At 60.8% G+C, this 17,886-nt stretch overlaps 10 protein-coding genes across 10 annotated transcripts; 5 read left to right on the forward strand and 5 right to left on the reverse strand.

The window, feature by feature from the left end:
- Positions 1-91: 91 nt before the first annotated feature.
- Positions 92-1,164, forward strand: SPRG_02866 (hypothetical protein; the record flags this gene model as incomplete). Its single annotated transcript, XM_012341453.1, has 3 exons — positions 92-244; positions 294-516; positions 575-1,164. 3 exons carry the CDS (start codon positions 92-94, stop codon positions 1,162-1,164), a joined length of 966 nt encoding a protein of 321 aa, XP_012196843.1.
- Positions 1,165-1,218: 54 nt separating this feature from the next.
- SPRG_02867 (hypothetical protein) lies at positions 1,219-2,210 on the reverse strand (the record flags this gene model as incomplete). Its single annotated transcript, XM_012341454.1, has 4 exons — positions 1,219-1,313; positions 1,357-1,585; positions 1,639-1,812; positions 1,863-2,210. The coding sequence occupies 4 exons, from the start codon at positions 2,208-2,210 to the stop codon at positions 1,219-1,221; spliced, it is 846 nt and encodes a 281-aa protein (XP_012196844.1).
- A 221-nt stretch (positions 2,211-2,431) lies between these two features.
- Positions 2,432-3,856, forward strand: SPRG_02868 (hypothetical protein). The gene is made up of 5 exons (XM_012341455.1): positions 2,432-2,775; positions 2,830-2,925; positions 2,981-3,216; positions 3,258-3,533; positions 3,590-3,856. The coding sequence occupies exons 1-5, from the start codon at positions 2,443-2,445 to the stop codon at positions 3,810-3,812; spliced, it is 1,164 nt and encodes a 387-aa protein (XP_012196845.1). The 5' UTR covers positions 2,432-2,442; the 3' UTR covers positions 3,813-3,856.
- On the reverse strand, positions 3,824-6,079 carry SPRG_02869 (hypothetical protein). The gene is made up of 6 exons (XM_012341456.1): positions 5,522-6,079; positions 5,379-5,476; positions 5,275-5,331; positions 5,140-5,227; positions 4,031-5,094; positions 3,824-3,981 (listed from the first exon to the last, which is right to left on the reverse strand). The coding sequence occupies exons 1-6, from the start codon at positions 5,993-5,995 to the stop codon at positions 3,975-3,977; spliced, it is 1,788 nt and encodes a 595-aa protein (XP_012196846.1). The 5' UTR covers positions 5,996-6,079; the 3' UTR covers positions 3,824-3,974.
- Positions 6,080-6,643: 564 nt separating this feature from the next.
- SPRG_02870 (hypothetical protein) lies at positions 6,644-8,565 on the forward strand. Its single transcript, XM_012341457.1, has 7 exons — positions 6,644-6,849; positions 6,897-6,948; positions 6,989-7,191; positions 7,241-7,456; positions 7,515-7,761; positions 7,814-8,123; positions 8,176-8,565. The coding sequence occupies exons 1-7, from the start codon at positions 6,667-6,669 to the stop codon at positions 8,501-8,503; spliced, it is 1,539 nt and encodes a 512-aa protein (XP_012196847.1). The 5' UTR covers positions 6,644-6,666; the 3' UTR covers positions 8,504-8,565.
- SPRG_02871 (hypothetical protein) lies at positions 8,527-10,090 on the reverse strand (the record flags this gene model as incomplete). The annotated part of the gene is made up of 6 exons (XM_012341458.1): positions 9,736-10,090; positions 9,341-9,694; positions 9,172-9,296; positions 9,027-9,110; positions 8,912-8,968; positions 8,527-8,865 (listed from the first exon to the last, which is right to left on the reverse strand). Exons 1-6 carry the CDS (start codon positions 10,043-10,045, stop codon positions 8,527-8,529), a joined length of 1,269 nt encoding a protein of 422 aa, XP_012196848.1. The 5' UTR covers positions 10,046-10,090.
- Positions 10,091-10,098: 8 nt separating this feature from the next.
- Positions 10,099-11,040, forward strand: SPRG_02872 (hypothetical protein). Its single transcript, XM_012341459.1, has one exon. It carries the CDS (start codon positions 10,115-10,117, stop codon positions 10,910-10,912), a length of 798 nt encoding a protein of 265 aa, XP_012196849.1. The 5' UTR covers positions 10,099-10,114; the 3' UTR covers positions 10,913-11,040.
- Positions 10,951-12,904, reverse strand: SPRG_02873 (hypothetical protein). The gene has a single exon (XM_012341460.1). The coding sequence runs from the start codon at positions 12,865-12,867 to the stop codon at positions 11,044-11,046; it is 1,824 nt and encodes a 607-aa protein (XP_012196850.1). The 5' UTR covers positions 12,868-12,904; the 3' UTR covers positions 10,951-11,043.
- A 2,511-nt stretch (positions 12,905-15,415) lies between these two features.
- SPRG_02874 (hypothetical protein) lies at positions 15,416-16,197 on the reverse strand. Its single transcript, XM_012341461.1, has 4 exons — positions 16,136-16,197; positions 15,986-16,083; positions 15,766-15,933; positions 15,416-15,715 (listed from the first exon to the last, which is right to left on the reverse strand). Exons 1-4 carry the CDS (start codon positions 16,166-16,168, stop codon positions 15,460-15,462), a joined length of 555 nt encoding a protein of 184 aa, XP_012196851.1. The 5' UTR covers positions 16,169-16,197; the 3' UTR covers positions 15,416-15,459.
- Positions 16,198-16,855: 658 nt separating this feature from the next.
- SPRG_02875 (Ras-like protein Rab-2-B) lies at positions 16,856-17,799 on the forward strand. The gene is made up of 4 exons (XM_012341462.1): positions 16,856-16,887; positions 16,934-17,407; positions 17,455-17,523; positions 17,575-17,799. The coding sequence occupies exons 2-4, from the start codon at positions 16,934-16,936 to the stop codon at positions 17,668-17,670; spliced, it is 639 nt and encodes a 212-aa protein (XP_012196852.1). The 5' UTR covers positions 16,856-16,887; the 3' UTR covers positions 17,671-17,799.
- The last annotated feature ends 87 nt before the right edge of the window (positions 17,800-17,886 follow it).

Here is a 17,886-nt window from a genome sequence, read left to right on the forward strand (position 1 = left end):
CGAAGAAGAAGATTCTGCCGCAGCGTTGAGGGGCATCTCGCCCGAACCGTTGGATCGCGCTGGACGCGAGAACGCAGTCGAGAAATCTCCCATGCACCGTCTCTTGCTGCTGCTCGCGGGCGCCTGCGTGGCCGAGATGCGTCTCCGCCTCGACGCGCTGCCCGTGCCGCCGGCGGTCGCACGCATGGTCGGCAAGGTCGGCAACGCAGCCATGTACTGCACCGGCATCACCGTCGGCCCCCGCGTCTGTCTCCAAGCGCACTGCGATCTCGGCGAGGCTCATGCATGTTTAGATGGTGCTCACGCCCGCGGCCTGTGTCCATGCCGGCTTTATGACGTACGAGATCAACCACGTCATCGCGAACGTGGTTGGCGTCCATCGCCAGAGCGAGTTTTGGCCCGACGCAACCGACGGCGGCGACTATGCGCTCCTGGATCTGGACACGCCGGTCGGCGACCTCTTTGGGACGCTGCCGCTCGTGGGCGCGCCGCCCTGCGCCATCACGCTCGTCGCCGGTTCGATTCTCTTGCTTGTCTTTCTCGTCGAGCTTGGCATTGATCTCGTCGGATCTAGTGTACACGTCGGTCTCGGTCTCGACGGTGCAGTTTGCGCCAGGCTACGACCCGGGCGTCCAGGTGCAGTGCACGATGAAGGTGCTCTCGACGTCGCGCTGCGCCCACGACTGCGACACGTCGACCGTCGGGTCGCCCGGCGCACCCCTGCTCTATACACTGCGCAACGCCACAACCTCGACGACGTGCGTCCTAGGCATGCACCTCGTCGGCGACAGCGGTAGTAGCAACCGGATCGGAAGTATCGTCGCGGCGGCCAACGCCCACCTCTCGTGGCTGCAGAGCATCAAGACGACGACACCGACAACGACGACACCGACAACGACGACACCGACGACGACACCGACGACGACACCGACGACGACACCGACGACGACACCGACAACAGCCACGACCGTAGCCCCCGACAAGAATGAGGCGACGGCGGTGCCCATGTCGAACGCCTCGAGCGACGGATCGAGCAGCGCCACCACGATCGTGTACGTGTGCATCGCGGTCGTGCTTCTTGCCTGGGCCATCGTGCTCGGGTGCATGCTGCGGCGACGCTTGAGCCAGCAGCGGGACTTGATGACGCCGGCGACGGCCCCGTGACTGCCGTAGACCAGAACGTTACTAAACGACAAGAAAGACTAGGAAACGATAACATTATTCGGGCGCGATCACAGGGCTATAGCACGTAAAGGACCCAAAGCCCTCGCACAAGATCGAGTGCAGCACCAAGGCGCGGTTGTCGATCAAGCCTACGTCCCTGTTAAAAGCATTCTCCTGGCCAAGGATGTGTACAGCAGAGGATCGTGACGACGGCGTTCCCATCGACCGAGAGCATCTTGGAAAAGTGGCGGCCGTCGACCCGCACGGTCGAGACGCGGCTGGCAATGTCTTCATGCGCGTCGTCGTCGGAAGCTTCCTCGACGAGGTCGAAGCGAGGCTTGAAGCTCACGTGCTGTGTCTGGAGGGCGAACGTGTCACTCTGCACGCGCAGCCGCAGCGAGCCGTCCATCTTGGCCTCGATCTACCAAGCCATGCATGAGCGATACCTCCTAACGATACATAGATGCCAGGTACAGTCAGGTACTTGTGCATGGCCTTGAGGCGGTCCGTGACCGTGCGCAGCGAGCGCAGCGTCGGGATCTCCACCGCGACGGTCGGCGACGGGACGCGCGGCTCCTTGTAGTTCTCGGCGCTCGCCATCGAGACGACGTCGATCGGGATGTTTTGGATGATGTCAATATCGACCGTCTACCACAGCAAGACATACGACTACGGAGGAGGAGGACGCGGAGGCGTACCCGGGCACGCAGCGCGAGGAACGAGCGGCCGTCGCGCTTGAGCAGCCGCAGAAGAATCCCGCTGGCCTCCTTGCCAGACTGCAGCGCGCGCGAGAAGTTGGCGATGCTGAGCGTGAACGCGATCTGGTTCTCGGACCGACTCTCGAGCACGACGTCCTCAAAGAGCTTGGCCATGGTCAGATGCACGAACGTTTGGACGTCTTCGCCGCCCGTCTTCATGACGAAGCTCATGCGCTCGGGCGTCACGACGACGAAGCATGCGTCCGAGCTTGAGAGCCGCGCCATGTACTGCGAGATCTCCATGAGGACCGGGAACGAGGCCGCGGTCAAGTTGCCGCGGAAGCGCATGCTGCTGCTGCTGGTCTCGGGATTCCCACGAGCAGTGTGCGAATTCGAGTCGAACAAGCCAATCGTATCGCTGCAAATGCGACTTTTTAGCCAATTAAACAACATGATGCACGTATTGGATCGAAGTTAAGAAGCGATTGCTTCGAATGCACGGTGTGGAATCGGTGCGAAACATATTTTCACGTGAAAAAGCCACTCGTCCAATTGCTTCCCACATCGATCGACGACGAAGATGATGGACCATGGCGACCTCGACCTGAGCTTCCCGAACCGCAACAGCACGCTCGTGCCCACGGAGCGCAGCCTCATCGCGGACCGCAAGGCCAACATGGAGAGCCTCCGGGTTCCGCCCAAGACGTCGGCCGAGCTCGGGCCCGGGTGCCAGCCCACGCTGCACCAGTTCCTGCCGGCGTACGATGTGCAGGCCTACGTGCGCTTTGCCAAGATCCCGCTGCATATCAAGAACGCCAAGTACCCGAGCTTCGAGGCCACGGGCGAGCTGCCCCAGCTGCGCGATGGTCATTATCTTCTCGCCAAGGACGACATCATCATGCACCTCCAAACGGTATCCCGCCATTCATTCTCTTCGTGCCTCCCATAGGACCCTTTTCCATCCTAGTACCACACCGACATTGACGGGCACCTCAGCGCCGTCCAGAAGGGCGAGTCGCTTGCGTTCAAGAGCATGGTCCAGGAGAAACTCCAGCGTGTCCTGGTACTCCTCGCCCTCCGTCTATCCTTCCATCGTCCAAGCATGCTCTGACCAATAGCACTACTGCCGATGGGTCGACCCGATCACGTACAAGGAGGTGACGCGGCCGGCGGTGCAGCGCGTGCTGCCGTTCCCGCTCAACCGGGTCTTGCCCAAGAAGATGCATCACGCGATGACGTCCGAGCTCGCGACCGCGGGGTATGCGAGCCAAGAGCAGGTCTACGTCGCCGCGCGCGACTGCTACGCCGCCCTCAACGCACGTCTCGGCGACGGCCCCTTCTTCTATGGCGCAGCGTACGCATCAATCTCAATCTCAATCTCACATCCAAGTGTAGGCCCACGTCGCTCGATGCGATTGTGTTTGGCCACCTCGTCGACGCGCTCAGCGACGTCCAGCTCCGGGACGTGGTGCACATTCATGGCCCGCGCCTCCTCTCGTTCGCTGAGACGGTCCGGTCGACGTACTTTGGCTCGAAAGCCATGGGCAGTCTCTGGACCGAGAACGTTCCGAGCCCGTTCTTGACCCTTGCGACGGCCTTTATGGGCGACTTTGCGACCGTGCCGCTCGCGGCGTACGTGCAGCCGTACCAGAGTCTGAGCTGGAGCAAGCGGTAAAACTATCAAGATTCTATCAACTCGCCTCGTCTCATCATCATGGCACGAGTAGCGAGGTCGCCAAAGAAGAAGTGGTGCACGAGGTCCCGCACGACGACCCTGCCCAGCACGTGGTCTACGACAAGAGCTCGCGCAATGTGCTCTTTGGCGGTCTGCTAGCGATCGTCCTCTACGGCCTCTCGCAGCTCTCGTTCAGCATTGAGAGCTTTGCGGACGCGTACGATGACGACGAGTATGACGAGTTCGAGGACGGATATGACGAGGATGACGCGTAAGACGACGACGACGATACTGCATCCATCCATGTATACTTGCTCGTTACTCGACGGCCGGCAGCGGCACACTGTACTCTTCGTCTGTCGGGTCTATCTCGGCGAGGTTGGGCGCCTTCTCTAAGAAGCCTTCGTAGCGCTCCTCAAACTCGCTCGGCGGTTTACTCAGGTCCTACGCGCGACGGGTGTAAAGGTAACAGCCTCGGCGTCTCGACTTCTACCGCGGCTTCGGACGACGCAACGACAGCGTGCTTCCAGCCGTTCTGCATGATGGCTTGCCGCTTTTGCGCTCCTTGTTGGCCTCGAGCTCTTTCGTGAGCATCGCTTGACCCGGCGACGCGGCCGGCGACAGCGCGGGTCCGTGCCGCTCGCGTTCCTGCACCATGAGCCGAAGGCGTTGCTGGTGGAAGAGCTCGTAGTCGGACGCTTGGCCCTCGTTCAAAATGAGCTGCGACCGCGGCGTGTTGGACGTGCCCCACTCTTCGCGCGGGGTATTCAGCCGACTCGGTAGCAGCGGTGGCGCGTGCGGCGCGTAAAAGGCCTGCGGGTGGTGCAGCGGCGGGTGCGGTTGCTGGTCATAGCCGTACGACGACGACGACGACGGTGGTGGTGGTGGTGCACCCGGCCCGTACGGGGCGTACGCACGGTACATGGCAGCCGCCTTGGCACTTGACGGGTACGCCGCTTGCAGCGGAGGCGCTTGGTTGTGGTGGTGGTGGTGGTGTGGCGGCGGCTGCATGTACGCATGGAGCATCTGTGGCGGATACCCTTGACCCGACGACGACGACGACGACGCGTGGCGATGCACGTCCGGGTGTCGCTGGTAGTAGGGCGCTGACGACGGCTGTGGGTACGGTGGCCGCGACGTGTCGTGCTCGGCGTGGCGCGCGTTCATGGCGGATGGCGGCGGCTGCGTCGACTGCCCTGGGAGAAAGAACGAAGCCGGCCGGGGCGGCGGCGGGGCACTGTGGTGCGGGTACGCTGCATGCGCTGGCAGCGGCCGCGACGGTAGAAAGCTGTTGGCAGGCATCGCCTTGTGATTCGTCGGTGCGCGCGCGGCGGTCTTTGGCTCGGGAGGTGCCATGAGGTCGGGCTTCTTGGCCAGGCCCTTGGCCCTGCTATGCGGCGTCGCGATCGGTGTCGCAGCGCTAGAGGAGCGCGTCCGTCGCTCACTCTCGTCGCTCGAGTCGCTGTTTTCGTCGTGCTTTTCGTCCTTGACGTCCTTGGGCCGGCGGCTGCGCATGAGCGATTTCCATCGAATCTTGACGGCATCTTCCGTGCGCCCCTGTACGTCCTTGTGACGATCCCATACCGATTCGATGCGTCGTACCACAAGGCGCTGTGCAATCACTGACCAGCGGTTCCCGAGCTTGGCTTGCATGTCGATGATGAGGTCATCCTCTTCCTTCGTGTAGTTGCTATACGAAGCAACGACTTGAACGCGCCGGCGTCAACGTAGAGATACCCTTTGTTGATGTTCGGGTCCAAGTGGTTGCACCAGCGCTCGCGACACTGCTTGGACCTATAAGAATGGGAAATAAGGTACCTCTCGGTAGATATGGACTGTACGTTCGGCCTGCAATCTGAGCAGCGACTTGGCCCCAGTTCTTGCGCCCTTCGGCGACCAGGCTCTTGAGTTTCGCATCTTCGTCCGGTGTCCAGTGGCCCTACAAGGTATGTGGGTAGGACAGGCCATATTGCGGTGGTACTACCTTGATCAACCCTGGCTTGAGAACCTTGGTCCATCGCTGCAAGCACTGCGTGTGGTTGCGTCCTGCGACTTGATCGGCGATGGCTTTCCAGTTGCGCTCACCACTTCGCTCGACAGCCAGACGGAGCGACTCGTCTTCTGCCTTGGACCACCGGCGCGGGTTACTCTTCTCGCCGCCTCGCGCTGAGGACAGAGAACTTGGGGCGGACTCGGCAGTACGGTCCAGACCCGACGTGACAATCGGCGCTGGCTTTGGCGCTTCCTTGGACTTGGTTCGACGGGCTGGGGGCGGCGGTAAGAGCTGCTTGAGGCTATCGGCGCGTTCGCGCTTGAGGCTGCCGGGCTCGTTGCTGGCGTCGAGCGAGTTCTGAAAGAAGGCCTTGCCGATGGCAGAGAGCTTGGGGGTGATGGCGCCCGAGACGGCGCCCATCGAGGCGAGCGCCTGTCCTCCTCCGTGGGGTTGCTGCGCGCTCATCGCTGGTACAAGGTCCGGGCCCAAGGGATCCCGATGCTGAACAGCCTGGCGCTGATGAATTCTATCCAAGGCCCGGAAAATCACACTAATTTGCCTACTTTTGACCAATCACAGCGCACCGAATTTGGTATTGGTCGTGCACGCCTTTTTTCCAGCCACATACAAACACACAGTCGAATCAGGGTCGAATCTGACAGGCAGGGATAAAAATAAAGGCATGCATTTCAACCAATCCGCGCGCTCGGCTGTGGCATTTCAAATTTGGCGCCGCCCCTCGTGGCAGCTTGGGAGGAAGGAGGGAGAGCGGCAGGAGTGTCGAGTGCGGTGCTGTCTCGTTGTAAATACGCAGTGCAAGAGAGCAGGTGTAAGTGCACCCCAATGGGAATCCCAACGACCCGCGACACCAGCTTCAAAATCAACCATTTTGAATTTTGAGTTTGGGCATTTACGTGCTCCGAGCTACGCGGTCGCAGCCGTTGCAGCGTAGTCCTTGTACAACAAAGCACGTGGATCTATATACTACTCTATCACGAGCCACGAAACGCCGTCTCCACGTGCTATCATTTCAAAATCTCCGTTTTTGAGTTTGAGTTTGCACGACGCGTCGGTTTCGTTGCAATCTTTCTCAACGAGCTCGAAATTGCATATTCTCGACGAAGTCGGCAAGCGAGATGAGCCGTAACTACGTGGACGACGACGGTGCGACCGAGCTCTCTCGCCCCGAGCGCGCCAACGACGCCATGGACCTCGCACCGGCGACGATCAAGAGCACAGCCGTCGACGAGAGCGACCCGGCGGGCGACGCGCTGGACGACGAGCTCGAGCAGGCCACCCGAGCCGCCGTCAAGCTGCAGGTAGTACGTCGGGCGGATCCAGAATGACGCAGCTCATCTATCTGTAGGAGCTCTACATCGACATCCACGCGGGCCGTCCGGCGTTGGTGCCACCACCGCGTAGGCCTGTCCCTCGCACGTTTTGTCTCACGCCTCGTAGCACCCCGGGACGTATACCTGAACGCGTCGCTGCAGCTCCTTCATCAGCAGAGCGACATGCGCCAGCGCATTCGAGGGCTCTGGTTCCTCGCGCAGCGCCTGCGCTGGGACAACCACATGGACGCCCACGCGATGGAGCATCTCCGCGCCGACCTTGTCCAGACGATGAAGAGCCTCGGCATTGAAAAGCAAGATGGCGATCGTGTAGAGTCGTCTCGTCCATGTGGTCCTTCATGTAGATCGATGGCCTTAGGTGCGCAAGACCGGTCACCTCGTGCTTCTCGAGCCCAGCGTACGCGCGGGCCCGCCACCGCGCGTCTACTGCACGCTCTACGAAGACGAGAGCAAGCTCGAGCTCGTGCTGCCGCGCGTTTCGACGACGCCGAGCGGTAGCAGCTCGTTGCGGGATTCGTTCACGAGCCTCTCGAAGCTCTCGTCGTCGCTCGCGTGGCTGCTCCACGATGACCCGGTGCGCCACGTCATCGCTCTCACCGACACGACAACGAACGCTCAAACGAATACCTTAGGACGACCCCGACTGCTTGCACGTACCGTTGTATGGCGCGCAGGTGCATGCGACGTCGGCCGAGGCGCTGGAGTTTCGTCTCGACGTGCTGCACCGGTCGTCGACGTCGGATGCGATCGCGACGCGGAGCTTTTATCTGCGGGCCGAGACGGACGACGAGTACATTGGCTGGATGGTCGCTCTCGAGGCCATTGCGCGCTACGACCTCTTCCAACTCCAAGCGTCCATGCGCCGCATCTCGGATCCGCGTACGTCATCCGATATGCCATTGGTCATGTCTCATCTTTGTGGAGCGTATAGAAGACTATGTCTGCGTCCTGCGGTCGTTTTGCCCGATCTCGGTGCCGCTCGCGTGGCAGCGCCACCGCATCGCGCGCGACGAGAAGCAGTCGGGCCTCACTCGCCGCGACAGCAAGAACATGCCGATGCTCCAAGTGCTCAAGGACGTTGAGCGGGACACGTACGTCGTCGACGGCCGCCCCCTCTCGACCGCCGACGGCATCCATCACGTCATCAGCCACCTCTTGACGCGCATCATGGCCTTTCTCCACGCCGACGACGACTCGATGCCAAGTGTCGCGTCGCCGGCCGCGCGCATGGCCAAGTCGACGTCCGTCCTTGATACGTTGATATCGTACTTGATAGTAATACTTGATACCTAGCGAGGCCAAGGCGCTGTCGTTTGTCGAGCGCGTCCTTCGCGGCAGCACGCGCACGCAGAGCGGCGGTGACATCTACGACGCCATCTCGATTCTCTGCGCCAACGCGCACGTGGTCGTGTGCCCCGTCTCGGCAGACGCCTCGCCCGTGACGCTCACGGTGGACGTGACAAACGTCTTGACCGTGCACGCGTCCGTGCAAATGGCCTTTCGCGTCATGGCGCCCGACGCCACCGGCGACTGGGCGCGCCTCCACGGAGCGCTGACGCGGTCCTTTACCTACGGCGGCATTGCGCAGCCCGGCGTCGTCACGATCGAGATGCAAGACTAGATGACAGTGTTTGTTGCAATTGGTTATAAAAACTGCGGAATCAACGGCGTGCCGCCATCGAGGTACAGCGGCTTGGTCTCGGATACAGACGACGACGAAATGGCGGGCGATGCGACGTCGGCGCGGCACAGCGGGCAATTGCGCTCGCGGTCAAACCACTCGCAGACGCACTCTTCGCAAAACATGTGCGAGCAGCGGAGCTGGACCGGTGTGTGCATGGCGTCGTAGCAGATCGAACACTCGGGGTTGCCGGCCTCCGCGAGCGCCGCGGGCGTCACGTACGCGCCAAACTCGAGCGAGAAGGTCACGAGCGACTTGAGCATATCGTAGATCTTTTGGGCTTGGCCGCCAAGCACATAACCCTAGTCCAGCCATGCATCCTCGTCGGATTCCACGAGGGATTGATACCTTGAAGCCGAGATACGTGAGGGCAAAGACGTCGGCCACGACTTTCGAGGCGCACGACTAGCCATGCAGAGCGTCGTTGAGGTCGTCGTCGCCACAATAAAGCGATACTGTCTACCTGGTAGTAGGAGCACCATGGAATGGCCGCGACCATCGTGCGGAGAAAGAGCGTGGTGAACTCAATGAGCGCGTAGAGTTTCCGCTAGCATCTTGCATGAGAGGACGTGGCGAAGGTCATCTTGGCGCATGCGGCGGTGTACTACCTTGCGCCGGTACATGGAGGCGACGTTGACGGTGGGGCCGCGGCCGCAGACTGGCGCGATCTTCTCGAGCTTGGTGACCGCCACGAGGGCCTTGCACGTCATGCCCGTGAAGCGCAAGATGTAGTCTACGCAAGAATGAGGATCGACTTGCATCCTCATGTGGACATACCGTTGGCCATGACGGCCCAGAGCACGTCGCCGAGGCTGCCCGCTTGGGTGTCGTCGAGCTTTTTGAGGAACGTGTCGTTTGGCGTGATGTCGCCGTTGAGGGACGCGATCGCGAAGAGGTCAATGAGGCACACGAGGATGATGCCTAGAAGCGAGCAGACGCTCGACTTGTCTTTGAGCGCGACTTGCTCGCGGAACCGAATGTCGAGCGTAATTATCGCGATCGTGCCAATGACAAAGCCGGCAATGCCCTTCGTGTGCTGGTACGAGAGGTACAAGAGCAGCAAGATCGAGAAGGGCAGCACGTTCTGGAAGCGCCGGAAGAGCTGCCGCATCTCGGACCGCAGCTGCTCGTCTACATAGAGGTGAGCTGGTTCACACGGGATGCAAGCGTACCGGACGACGACTCGTCGCCGGCGTTCGCTGCGCGCAGCGGCTCCGGCACGTCTTCGTGGTCTCGCAAGAGAGATGCAGCATCGCCAACGTCGTCGGTCGGCGAAGTCTGGGTCGATGCCACGGGGCTGTTGGGCGGTGGCACGACGCCAGCCGGAAACAAGAGCGACAGCGGCGACGACAAGGTCCGAAAGAGGTCGCGCCGGCTGCCAGCGCCAGTCGAGGCCACGGCGCTCGATGGCCTGTCGGTCGGATGCACGGCCATTGGCGACGTCGGGGTCACGGCCACGCCCGGGTCGACCTCATGGTCCATCGTCGTCTGAAACCCGAATCGCGATTAGAAACACGCAACTTTTTACGGTGCGACATGCAGGAGTGAAGAATGGCACCGAAAGCGGCCAAGCGCAAGCAGGCCAGCAGCAAGGAAGCGCCCGTGGCCGCGCCAGCCGCGCCCGCGCCCGCCGGCGCCTTTGCCTACGAGCATGAGAAGAAGGCCTCGTACGCATCCTCCTTCCTCGAGGCAAACCGGGCCGCGTACCTCGCGCTGCCAACGTTCACGTCGCTCTACGACGGGTCGATCCAGAGCCTGGCCAACCTCTTGACCAAGGCCGAGTGCCAAGACGCAATCGCGTTCTCCAAGAAGCTCGGGTACGTCCGGGTGACGCAGGCGGCGAACAGCGAGTACGCCTTTCGGGACAACGACCGGCTCCTCTTCCAGTCGACGGACCTCGCGGGCCAGCTCTGGGCGCGGCTCGCGCCGCTGCTTGCCGACTCGTCCTTCGACATGACCAACGCCGTCGGGTGCAACCCCGCGATGCGCTTTTACCGGTACAAGCCGGGCCAAGCCTTCGGGTGCCACGTCGATGAGAGCGTTCTCGACCCGGTCACGGGCTGGCGCAGCGAGTACACGCTGCTCATCTACCTCAACGACCACAAGGACTCGGACTTGGTCGGCGGCCACACGCTTTTCTACACGAGCACGACGAGCCAGAAGTCGAAGAAGCGGAAGGGCAAAGCGAAGGACGAGGGCCCGACGCCCGTTCTTGACGTCGGTCCCGACACGGGCAAGGCGCTCCTGCACGGCCACGGCGAGCACTGCCTCGAGCACGAAGGCCAGCGCGTCGAGCGCGGTGAAAAGTACGTGCTCCGGACCGACATCATGTTCCAGCGGTCGTCATAAGGCCCACGAGGATGACGCCACGGCCTCCTCACCAAACGACGGCGTCGAAATACATTAGGTCAAGGATAGTTTATAGTAATGCGAGTGGAACGAGTTGTCGGTTGGTCGGTCGAGGGTCGAGACCACCGTGTTTAGTTCCGCCGCTTGTGCGACGGCGGCTGGTTGAGGTGGCCCTGCGGCTTGTGCGCCGCCGCCTTGTTGCCCTGGCCTGGTTGGCTGCGGGGCGGGCCTTGTTGGCTGCGGGGCGGGCCCTGGCTCGGACCGCGGTTCTGGTTCTGGCCGCGGTTCTGGGCGGGCGGCGCATAGTCGGCGACGCGCAGACCCATGTTCTGGAGTCCCATCTTGCCAATCGTCTTCTTCTGGAGCGCGGGCACTTCGGCGAGACCAACGACGACGCTGTACTCGGCCGCCATGCTCACGAGGCGGTCCTTCGTCAGGCCGAGGCGCTTCAAGTTCGAGTTGTAGTAGCCGAGCCACGCCTGGTACGCCTGCTCGGCGGCCTGCGTGAGCGCCTTGTCTACGGCGCAGCGCTGCACGACCGACGCGACGCGGCTCGTCGCGCTCGTCGGCGGCACGGGCCGCGTCGTCATCGGCATATCGACAAGGTCCTTGAGGAATCGCTTCTCAAACTCCGAGAGGAGAAGAATGCCTTCGCCGTCGCGGCCGGCACGACCCGTGCGGCCAAGGCGATGGATGTACTGCTCGCGGTCCGTCAAGCCCACTTGCACAATGAAGCTGACGCCGGGGTAGTCGACACCACGCGCCGACACGTCGGACGAGAACATGATGAGGTTGTCGCGCTGCCGGAAGGTCTCGGCCACCTTGGTGCGGTGGCTCTGCGACTTGCGCGAGTGCATCTCGATGATCGGAAAGCCCGCCTTTTCAAAGACAGCGGCCATGTAGCCGGCCGCGCGCGCGGTCGGGAAGAAGGCCATGATCTTGTACCCGTCCGGCGACGCCGCAATGTGCTCGAGGAGGAGCGACTCGAGCGCAACGATGTGCTCTTCCAGCGTGCACACGATGACCGACTGGTTGACCTGCGCGTTCGTCTGGTCTTCCTCGCCGACCGTATCAACGTACTCGTAGTTCTTCTTGAGCGCGAGACGCTTCATGTCTTCGAGCGACGACGGCAGCGTCGCCGAGAAGAGGAGCGTCTGGCGCGCCGACGGCAAATACGACAAGATGCGCTCGATTTCATCGCGGAAGCCCATGTCGAGAAGGCGGTCCGCCTCGTCGAGGACGAGCACTTGGACATGGCGCAAGCGGCCTTGCATCCCACCCGTGTCGTTCTTGATGTGGTCATGGAGGCGGCCGGGCGTGGCTACGAGGATGGCAAACCCTTGGGGCTGCTGCAACTTGCGAAGGTCCTTGGACATGCTCGTGCCACCGACCATGCAGGCCACCGGAATGTTCTTGTGGAACGTCGTGAGCTTCTTCGCCTCGACGTCAATCTGCGAGGCCAATTCACGCGTCGGCGAGAGGATGAGCGCCAAGATCTCGTTGCCATGGCGCGGCGTCTTGGCGAGGGTCTCGATCGTCGGCAGGAGAAACGCCATCGTCTTGCCCGTACCCGTCTTGGACTTGGCGAGCACATCCTTGCCTTGCATCACGATCGGCAGCGTCTCGTTCTGGACCTTGGTCATCTTGTCGTACTTCATGACGTCCGAGAGCGCTTGCGCCGACTCCTTCGAGATGCTCAGCGACTTGAACGAGACGTCACTCAAGTGGACGATGGACTTGGCGGTGCTTTCGCGGGCAGGCGCCGGCGGCGGGCCCACGGCCTCCGAAGCCGGCAGGATCTCGGGAGCCGGCGTGGCCTTGAGCTTCTTGGGCATCGGGACCTTGGCCGGCGCGGGCGAGGCCGCGGGCGTGGCTTCGTCCGTCGCGGACTTGTTCTTGCGCTTCCAGTGGTTGCGGTTGCGCTTCGGCTTGGTGCTGGCTGCTTGGCTGTCCATACTTGTGCTTCTGCTTGCTGCGGTGGAGAATCAAAGCTGCGACCTTGCAGTGGCCGGGGGCTGTATTCGGCACATGCCGAATCTATGAGACGCGCACCAACCAATGGCTCGCTTAAATTCGGGACACCTCGGCCAATCCGAACGCGCGCGGCTCTCCACAACCGCCAATCACAGTGCGCCATGACCTCGAAAGATCGCGCTCGTTGCGAAATGGATTCGAGCGTGTACACTTGTGCACAAGATGTCATGCAAGAAACTATAGAGCGACTAGAAACGCAGAGCAGAGTTGTCGCGAATGAGGCGAAGAGCACGTGCGTGGAGGTCTCGATGTTGCCCTCGACAGTCCACGTGGGTGGGCAAGGTCGAAGCGCCGTCCACGCTCGGTCGTCGTCGCACGCATGGTTGGACGGTGCCACCGTATGCTCCATGCATATCGATCACATAGGTGCGCTCAGATGATGATGTGAGGGCAATGATGCGTGGCAATGCTCGAAGCCGAGAGATGTCGACCTTAAGTGGAGCGACACAGCCATCAATCGGCCTTGTGCCTCTGCCAAAGTCGCATATCGACCTGCAACTTCACACTGGATCTTCGTCTGCCGACAGGTGCTGATTGTTGATCTGGCCATGCGCTCCGATAACACTACTCTTCTGGTATGCCAGGTGCTTGGCGGCTCCGCAGTCGTAATGTTCTCGAGCCGCTCGCCACGCGGCTGCATCGATATCTTTGCTTGTTTACTGCTCGTACACAGCAGCAAAATACAACCTAGAAGAGACAGTCTAGCCAGTGCGGTGGAGAAGCATCGACAGAGCTTTTACCATTTCCACATCCTTTCCCTTGTAAAGCCACGTCAGCACAATGCTTATTTACGAGTTTCGCGGGTCGAGCGCCGTAGTCCGAGTCCAAGGACGGTTGTCGTGGCCGTCCTTGGACCAGGTCGCAGGGCGATGCCGTAAGGCTACTGCGGCCGATTCGGCTGCTCGCCTCGGCCCGAGGTGCCATCTTATGCAGCGCACCTCCCGCCCTCGTCGACTGTCATATCGCCAGTATTGCTATATCGACATGAGCTCTGCGTTGCATTCCAGGGCTACCTATTGGGCTACTGTATGAGCACACACAAGACACTTTGTAGCAGCACCGCCAGCTCGAGCCAATGACGTCCGCAGCACCCGTGAGCAGACCGTGCAACGTCGCGACAGAGGAACGAGGCGCTACGATGGCCGCCGACCAGAACGGATAAAGTTACTCGTCGTCAGCGAGTCCAACTCTGGCATTTAGCACGCAGTGTACTTGGAGCCAAGGCAGCTAGCCGAGGCATGTCTTTGGGCGTCATTGATTTTGACGAGAGGACGCAGTGCCGTCCAAGAGGCGCGCTCATGGATGCCCACGACACTGTTGCCGGGCGGCGTGTTCTCGTAGAACATGTCTGTAGCGCTGAGCCCAACGCCAAGACTGGAGTGACTCATTGCAGTGTTGTGTTGGGCTTCCAACTCTGCAAAAAGTCGTCGCGGCTGTCCACATTTTGGCGAACGGCTGTGCGTCCGACGCCGTCAACGAGTACGTTCGTATCAGCGAGTCTAGCGACTGTCTCTCTGTAATCGCCGCATGGACACGGGCGTAGAACTGCTTCGACGTACCGACGACCGCATTCACATGGACGAACGCCCGCGCAAGGCGCAAGGTCTCCTACTCGGACCACGTGCGCTATGCTCTCTTCGTGGAATGCACCGGGACGTTTTCTTGGCTCCCGCGTTGCCTTCTTGCCACGCCAGATTGCTCATCCCGCCTCGTCTACGTTTTCTGCCTCGTCTACGCTCAATAGCATTTTTTGCCGCTGCGGTGTGAAGCCCCATACATCTGCCTGCTTCACGGGAGACGGCTTCCCCTCGCTGCTGTTTGTGTTTGCACCGCGGACGCACTCACACGGCTCGTCGGTGGACTGCACTCGACTCTGTATCTTCGTCATGGCCTCTCTCAGGCTATCCTATGCGCCGTCTTCTATCTAAATTGCCACTTGGACCAAGCCGACAGAGTATCCGTCATTGTAATCCCCGTCATTGTCAGATGAAGGAGAGGGTGTCGGCTTGCATGCTGAAGGAGGCCGTTGGGCGGCTCTGGGACAAGTCAAGCTCGGTACAATTTGCTTTCAAGCGTCATCGCCTTTCGTAAAGCTTTCCGAGACTCGCGAGATCGTCGAGGATTGGAGGTCGCCGAGCACGACGAGCAGTAGTGTGAACTTGGCGCGGCCGACACTTTATTGGGCTCCAAGAGGTTGGAACAGCAGACGACGGCGACGTTGGTAGCAGGCTCAGGACGTGGCCCAGCGAGCGCCAGTCTCGGCAAATCACTGGTTCAAGAGTGTAGAGCGACGTCGGGATCGTGGGGAAGCTACTTCACAACGGCGTCACTGACGGCGATGGAAGCCACCTAGGCATGGAAGTGCACGGACTTGGACCATCTCTGTATCGTTCGCATTCTCATCCCAAGAAGCACAGCAGCCTTTGGCCCCCCGGCTTGGGACGTTGCTCGAGCACCATCAAGGAGATAGGTTCACACAAGACGATTGTACGTTTAGCAGCGGCAACGACTGCTTACTTTTGCGGCGGGAAGGCCTTGAGCTGCTTCTTGAGACGAGCCTTCTCCGACTTGAAGACCTGGAGCATCTCGCGCTCTTCGTCCGTGGGCTTGGTGCGGTTGGCCTTGAGCTCGGAGAGGAAGCTCGCCTCTTGTTCACGCGCCTCGTCCAGCGCCTTGAGGAGCGACTCGCGGTTCACGGCGGGCTCCGCGGCCACGACGGGTACGTCTTCGGCTGCCGCCGCGACCGGCTCGTCGTCAATGACCGATTGCCTAGGTAGAACCATCGACATTTGACTCATCATGAGATCAAGGGTGCGTACTTCTTCGTCGATGTGATGACCGTCGCGCCGCTGGGGACGCCCTGCTTGGCGCGCCACACCTCGTACTCCTCGAGCGTCATGCTCTTGCCCTGCGGCTCTTGGATGGGAAGGAACTGCTTGACGGCGTGCGGAAGGACATCCGGGTCACGGTAGACGTAAGCGACGCCACTACAATAGGGCGTGATGAGTATGAGGCTCGTGGCGGGCCAAGACAGAGTACCCGATGACGCTGGCCATGCCGAGGATCTGGAAGAAAGACGAGTTGTCGGCCGCGCTAGCACCCGGCGGCGGGGACGTCGAGAAGGCGCGCTTCAAGGGCTGCTACCATGTTCCATGAGCCTTCGATGCCATGTGGCCAAGAGGCTCGTACGCGGGCGAGGCGAACGGCGCGGGCAAGCGACATGGCTGGGAGGTCGATGGCAAAATGCGCTCTGTGGACGAGCTGGCGAGAAAGACATGCATTCCTTTATCCGGCACAACCGGATGAAAACACGGTGTAAGCTGGCAATTTACCGTCTTTTCTCCAGTGCTTGCCGGTGGATACAAGTCCAGACAGCACTCGCCGTCGACCGTTCGCGACGCCTTGAAGCGAGCTGGCTATAGGCCCTCGTATCTCTTGTAGAACGTGAAGCGGGGCCACGTGCCTGGTTGGACGTAGCAGGCCAGGTACAAAGCGCTACCGTGATTTCAAGGAAAAGACGGCAATTTGGGGAATTGGGTTTTTTCGCAGCTGCTTCGTCAACGACTGGGATCGGTTGCTTCAACATTGCGGCCGTGCGCGTCGTAGTCTTGTTCTGGATGGGCGATTGGACCAGACTCGGAAATCTGAAATCTGGCAAGGCGACCAGAAAATAAAATGTAGCGTCGTGGGTAGCTTCTCTCTGGTGGACCAAGCGACCAAGAGAAGAGACCAGCGTATCTGTCCGGATACGACACCGGGTTGTTCTTCAACCGAACGACACGGCAACCTTAAAGCGAGGGATTTTATGGGCGCGGACGACAGGACCATGGCGATATGTCCTTGGATCGCGCCGTTGTCGGTTGCGCGCAGGGACGCGCGTATCCGGATACAGTCAGAATACTTCATTTCCCATACAACCCAAAACTTCCACAGCGGCCAAGGTAGACGCCATCATGGCCTTGAGTTTGCTCATGCGATCCTGACTAGATGTCGTACGCGTACCTCTTCAAGTACATCATCATTGGCGACACGGGCGTCGGCAAGTCCTGCCTCCTCCTGCAGTTCACGGACAAGCGCTTCCAACCCGTGCATGACCTGACGATTGGCGTCGAGTTTGGGGCCCGCATGATCAGCATCGACAACAAGCAGATCAAACTGCAGATCTGGGACACGGCCGGCCAAGAGAGCTTCCGCTCGATCACGCGGTCGTATTACCGCGGCGCGGCCGGCGCGCTCCTCGTCTATGACATTACGCGCCGAGAGACGTTTAACCACCTCACGCGCTGGCTCGAAGAGGCGCGTCAGAACTCCAACTCGAACATGGCCATCATGCTCATTGGCAACAAGTCCGACTTGGAACACCGGCGTGCGGTGAGCTACAAGGAAGGCGAGCAGTTTGCCAAGGAAAACGGCCTCATCTTCTTGGAAACCTCGGCCAAGACGGCCGCCAACGTCGAAGACGTACGGGCTCCTCTGCATGCTGCAGCTCACGCCCATTGATCGCTTAGGCCTTTATCAAGACGGCGCAGAAGATCCATGCCAACATCCAGGCTGGCATTTGCGACGTGACCAACGAGGTACAGAGCGGCTATAAGGACGCCGCTTGCATGAATTTTGCGTTTGCCTAGGCACATGGCATCAAGGTGGGTATGACGGGGTCGGCCGCGCCGTCGGGCTTTGGCGCAGCGGGCGCCAACAACGCCAACAAGGGCGGTTGTTGCTAAGTTATCCTCGCGGGCCCATTTTGTTCGTCGCGGTCGGTGATGGCGTAGATGATCATACTATCGATGGATTCGTTGTCGCTCCCTTCTCTTCTCCTCCTCCGTGTAATACATTTGATCTCTTCCTGCATGCGTTGCTTGCATGCTGCAGCAAGCTCCTTGATCTTCATGGAACATGGCGTGTGGTCTTCCGGCGTCTTTGCAGTTGACGTTTCAGGT

The sequence above is a fragment of the Saprolegnia parasitica genome (genome assembly GCF_000151545.1).
Source record: "Saprolegnia parasitica CBS 223.65 unplaced genomic scaffold supercont2.7, whole genome shotgun sequence".
Lineage (NCBI taxonomy): Eukaryota > Oomycota > Saprolegniomycetes > Saprolegniales > Saprolegniaceae > Saprolegnia > Saprolegnia parasitica.